This window comes from Clupea harengus, chromosome 16 (genome assembly GCF_900700415.2).
Source record: "Clupea harengus chromosome 16, Ch_v2.0.2, whole genome shotgun sequence".
NCBI classification, from domain to species: Eukaryota; Metazoa; Chordata; class Actinopteri; order Clupeiformes; family Clupeidae; genus Clupea; species Clupea harengus.
The window spans coordinates 8,986,941-8,992,940 of record NC_045167.1 but is presented as its reverse complement, the minus strand read 5'-3'; the positions used below and the strand labels follow the sequence as shown (position 1 = coordinate 8,992,940).

General features: G+C 41.9%; 1 protein-coding gene across 1 annotated transcript in view; it reads left to right on the top strand.

The window, feature by feature from the left end:
* Positions 1-1,098: 1,098 nt before the first annotated feature.
* Positions 1,099-6,000, top strand: part of LOC105894005 (proton myo-inositol cotransporter-like) — a 65,243-nt gene continuing 60,341 nt past the window's right edge. Inside the window, exon 1 of the mRNA XM_012820482.2 lies at positions 1,099-2,163. Within this exon, the coding sequence (XP_012675936.2) occupies positions 1,302-2,163 (862 nt within the window). The 5' untranslated portion in view covers positions 1,099-1,301. The remainder of the gene's footprint in view (positions 2,164-6,000) is intronic.

The following is a 6,000-nucleotide window of genomic DNA, read 5'->3' as shown; positions in this document are numbered from 1 at the left end:
TATATGTTCATGTATATTTTTAATATTATGTTTATAGTCTAAAAAGTGCCAAGCATACACAGTTTAGAGTCTGCACTGAAAGTGAAAAACAAATAGTTTGTGAAAAGTTTCATTCAATTTAAGACTTCCAAGTTTTTTTTAATCCTATAGAGACTTGGCAAAATATCTTCAGGTTTCAGAACCGTAAACAAATTGGTTGTAATATTTATTCCATTAACACCAATAAAATCAGCAAATTTGGGGATTTAATCATTATTGACTGGAATTATACTAGTTTTTCTCAGATGGCTGAACTATCCCTGTCAGCTGGATCCTGTCAACATACCCCTAACATAGGGTAAGTTCAACCACAAGACCACACATCCTGAACTCATGTTGTATGCATTAGTTTTATTTCTATCTCATATTCCGACTGAATCTATTACAATCATTCATTCCCTACCGTTTCAGCCTGTTTAGTGTTACACACTGAAAACAACACATTGTATGCTATTGTCTCAAAACTGCACGTTTTCTTTACAAGAATGTAGTAGATGCATCTGTCCACAAGAGAGCGCACCAGCCAAAGGGTCTGAAAATACCGTTTTGTAGGTAAATAAATAACAGGGCCTGAAACAGACCGCACCTGCAGCGATTCTGCAAAGCTGTATGCCGTGTAATAACTTGTTGTGAGAAAACAAATCAGGCATATTTCTGAAGGACACCTTAGTAGTGTTTCCATCCAATTAATTCTTATATTTTAAGCGCATTTATGAAAATTCGTTAAAAATAAATGCGAGCCTCCATCCGGTTTGCGAATTTGCAATGTAGACTTCTTATCAAGGTAGGAGTTGTGAACAGCTGTGGGTTCAAACTTGAGGTTGGCCGGGCAACTTTAACTGAAACACGTAATAAAATCTCAGTGAGTGCGATTTGATGCGAATAAACTAATTTCCACCAACCATAGCATAATACCCCTATGGGAATCGTGAGTTATTCCACCCCTTCTAGCAAATTAATTTCTTATTCGATTTAGAAGATTTTATGCGAATTCCGTGCGTTTTCCACTCAGGATTTCTTATCCGAATGGTCAAAATTCGCATGAAAGAGTGTTGGATGGAAACCCAGTGGTAGACATTGATTTTATGAGGTGGCGATCTATTACACAACTAGGAATATTTGTTAACATGATATACACAATTCGATTTGGCCACTATAGGAAATTGGAGAAAGAGACCAAGTAGCATTGGAAGACTGTTTGCAGAATATATGATGATTGCCATAGACCAAACTATGCCTTTATATGCGCTCAACTGAAAAACATGGGTGTGAAACGCTCTTACGTCACATGGACGCTGACAGTGACGGGTAAAGCCGACTCCCTCCGATCCCACCTTTGCCACTACTCTCCATCACCGCGCACGCACCATCGGGACCACTGGGATGTAGTTGGACGCAACAGACGAAGAAGTTTACCCAAGCTGAACGCGTTCGTTTGCGAAATAATTTTTCGTTTGTGCGATAAAGCTAGGCCTGCATTTTGGTATTATTGTGCACAACGACATTCACTTCTACAAACAGTCGGTCTAACTCAAATTAGCCTACAAGTCTTGTGCACGTTTTGCGTGACTTCACTTATGTCCCGAAAATCAAGCGACCATGACTACAACCTACGGAACATGAGCAACGCGATAGGCGACAGGTGGAGGAAAGTTAACGATGGAGGAGAGCGGAGTCTCATCAAGACTCCGTCCAACGCGAGCATCAGCAGTCAGGGGGCAGTGCCCGCGGCGGCACCCGCTACCTCCACCGGGGACCTGGAGCGAGCGGCTCGCAAGCAGTTCCAGCAAGATGTCACGCCCGCTTCCGTCTATGTCCTGGCAGTGTTCTCCGCTCTGGGAGGCTTCCTCTTCGGCTACGACACCGGAGTGGTGTCGGGAGCGATGCTGCTGATCAAGCGGGAGATGAATTTGAGTTTCATGTGGCAGGAGGTGCTGGTGTCAAGCGCGGTAGCTGCGGCCGCGTTGTCTGCGCTCGCAGGTGGCTTTCTCAACGGAGTTTTCGGGCGGAGGGTGTGCATCTTGCTGGCCAGTTTCATCTTTTCCGTGGGGGGTATAGTGATGAGCGCCGCTCCAAATAAAGAGACCCTTCTGGTTGGACGCCTCATAGTCGGGCTTGGACTTGGTAAGGTGTTTTCCATCCTTTTCTAATGTTGTACTAAAACTAGAGCATCCCATGTGGTTGCATAGCAAGGTTTCTACTTTTACGCAACTAGGGATCTAGGGAGAGCAAGCCCAAATCAATCAACTGATCATCAATCAAATTTTAGAATATGACAAAGTTTTGTTACTTTATGTCAAGGCTACTCATGGCCAATAATAATTTGTTACAGTACATTCATAGAGGGATGGGTGGGAGCCTTCAGCATATGGAAAAGTTGATGCAAGAGGTCTTGAGACACACAGGATTGCATGGCCATAAACGCAATACACGTCTCCACGTTAAGAGGAAGGAAACTCACCAACCTGGCATCCTTTTAGCGTTGCTATGGTGAGCAAGAACGTGCATCACGTGGGCAGGGTGTGTATGTGGTTATTAGTGGTAACTTTCCGTATTTACGCTCTCTCTGGTTACACAAGAAAGTGGAGTTATAGCTGGTCTATATCATCACTGCTGTACAATAAGATATTATTATACATTAATATACATTCAGATAGTATTTAAATACTTTTAGAATTATGATATCTACCAAGGGTTTTCTATAGGGGAAAGACCCGCTTTTTAATCTGAAGTGATATTTTAGTACTGAATAACCAGTTGCAAATGCATGTTTGACTAGGAATACTGTTGCACATAACTCAAATGTCAATGTCATGACACACAGACGTATTAATGAATGTCATCTGTCACCTCTCTCTTACCAGCAGCTGTGTATGCCAGCACACACTTCTCAGATGCCGGCCTTAGTATCTTTGTTGTTTGGTTTCGAGAACATTATACCAAGATTGTTTTCTAGGTCAAGAGACACATGGTGACACATTCTTATTTATATATACGCCATTCCTTCAGTAATACAAGTTGCTGTTGCCTGTGGGGAGAAGGTGCACATTGTGTCTTCGAGAGCGCTAGAGAGAAAACAATCTATGCCACTACTCTCAGTGAGTGAGTGAATAGATGAAATTAATGAGTTTGATGTCACTATTTGATGAGCCTATATACGTCTCTGCTCTCAGCTTTATTGATTCAGTAAATTAATGAATAAATGAATGAGTGAATTAATAAATAAATGAATTCAAACGTTTTTTACAAATGGTGGTTGGTATATTGTGGTTAAATTAATTGACATAAACCTACCTTTTAAACGGTTTGATGATAACGGCATTTCTATAGTTAAATGACCTCAGTACACCAAGGACAGAATTGGCATGACTGAAATCATCAAAATAATGCCCGGCGTGCCCAAAATAATGCCCGGCGTAGCCCAGATTGACGTGTTGGGTGAACACCAAGCTGGCAATCTGCACTGCTAAGGCAGCTTTAATTAAACTTCCTGCTGGCCAGTCTTCAGAGCGCAGTCCCATATTTCCCTCAGAGTAGAGGAAGGGTGCTGCAAGTGTTGTGTGCGCTGGAAACCCCACCGATTGGGCTGTGGAGAAACTGATGTTTCAGCAGTGATTGAAGATTTCAGATTGAAATCTTTACCATGCCTCATTGTTAGGGGAGGATGGCTGGATGATTGAGAGGATGTAGACTAAAAAGTGTGTTTGTGTGTTTCTCTCTGTGTGTGTGTGTGTGTGTGTGTGTGTGTGTGTGTGTGTGTGTGTGTGTGTGTGTGTGTGCCTGATTTTAGAATATTAAACATGGGTCTTCTCAAAATGTTGAAAACATCTAGAGCATTTGTATTTAGTTATTATTTTACTTGAAGTTATAATTGCACACACATAATCAATAGGCTGCAGTGGTGCAGAACTCCTCATGTGTCATTGAACATGGAAATCAATCAATCAATTGATTGTTAATCAACGTAATGTTCTTGGTACCACTTCAGTATTCTCAATGACCATACCCATTCATGACTGAGGACTGAATGCTGCATTCACTCCCTCTCCCTGTGAAAAGAAAACAGTTTAGTCACAACCTCTTTTCCCCGGTGATGTCTGAAGTGCCTATGTAAGCCCTCTGGGGAAGGTTACAGGCTTTGAGGTGATTTCACGCAGAGACATTTATCATTCAGCATTCATTCGCGACTATTTATAGTCTCTGCAATTAGGGTTGACTCACACTCCAACTCCAACTCCAACTCCGACGCTAACGCTACTGATTAGCAAAGGTGACTGACAGACAGAGCTTTCCCTCTGCCCCTCATGGCTGCGCTCTCCAGAACATGAAGATTAAACTATACTCCAGGTTAACCAGGTGCAGTACAGCAACAACTAGCTGAACCCAATAGCAACAACAACAAAAATAACAGGCTTACGCACACTGGAAGATCAACAAGATGTAGACTTTTAAACTTGAATACGTGGTTTGCAGATAACAAGAGCATTTTTTATGTCTCCAGTACCTTTAAATTGGCATGTGCCAGTGGTTGTTCTCCAAAGGAGCCAAAGACTGTGGCCTGATGATCAGGATTAGTACCACCTGACCTGTGTATGTTCTGTTTGTCACACAAAAGAAGGGGCCTCACACCGAAACGTCTGTGTGACTCTTATACCCGCAAGCCATGTATTAAAGGTACAAATTAATTCTTCATCTTGTCGGCCCACCAGTGTGTGTAAGCCTGCTGCTTTTTGTTGTGAGGTCTCCAGAACAAGGACTCTGGATCGAACAGCCATGGATAGCTTTTTGTGGTGAACAAGGTTCCTGGAACAGATCTGGATCAGTGGTAGTTAAAGGTGCAGATACACATACAAATTCAGCGTATTGCTCCTCACAGGCCTCTAGCTGTCTGTTCAGTGTTTATGCTCAAAAGAACACTGGGGGCAATTGCTCTGTCAGTTAGCATTTGGCTAGCTTAGCTGGAGACCGGAACTACGATATCCTGACCGTTCAATGATACAACAATGCCACTTAATGATATCCCAAAGTTAGATCCACACAAATATTAATATGCTATGTTTAAAAGCCCTATAAAATATTAACAATATTATCATTGCATCCACCAACAAATGTAAGATTAGTTTCTTAAATAAAGAATTTAACTGTTAGACTGTCGTCATTGTGTCGTGTTGGCTACAGTCTGGTAATTAAGAATCAGTATTAGAAGATTAACCCCGGTAGTCCTGCTAATTTTGGGATCCTCAAATTTTATGTTGCAGCCTGAGCAAATATGTCTTGTGTTTGAATGTCACATGACTTCCTCCACAACATGCAAGTTTAAAACCGTGTTAAACTCTAAAACACACCTAAGCTAACAGAGCAGTTGCTCCATGGTGTTTGTACACAGTCCAATAATATGGTTTAGTGACAAACCTGGCTAAGTTAAGTCAGAGACGGTGGTAAACCAGTAAAGCCCCATGGCTTTGTTTTGCTTGGAGGATGAAGGCATCTTCTATTAGGAGGTTTACCTTGGAGTTAACTTAGCCAGGTCAACATGGTGCTTCAGGAGCACTGAAGGAAGGGCTGTAATTTGATTGACTGTTGAGCACAAACACCAACATCCTTTTGCAAAACCGAAACGGAATCGCGGACTGCATCTTTAAGAGGAGGAGGTCAAGTCATGTGGGAGGTCAACCACTATCTCGTGCCCCATACGCTGAATAATGACTTTAAAGTGCGGTATGTAGCATTGCTCAGCAGAGAAAGAAATGTTGAATTTTACAGCACCAGATTGAATAGCAGACAAAAAAACAAAACATTCCCCAAAACATGCAAATCATTCTGAATTTTTAATCATTCTGAGTTTCTATAGTTAAACGTTTCTATAGTTAAATGTCCTCAGTACACCAAGGACAGAATCGGCATGGCTGAAAACATCCAATTAATGCACAGCGTAGCCAAAATTGCCGTGTTGGGGCGAAT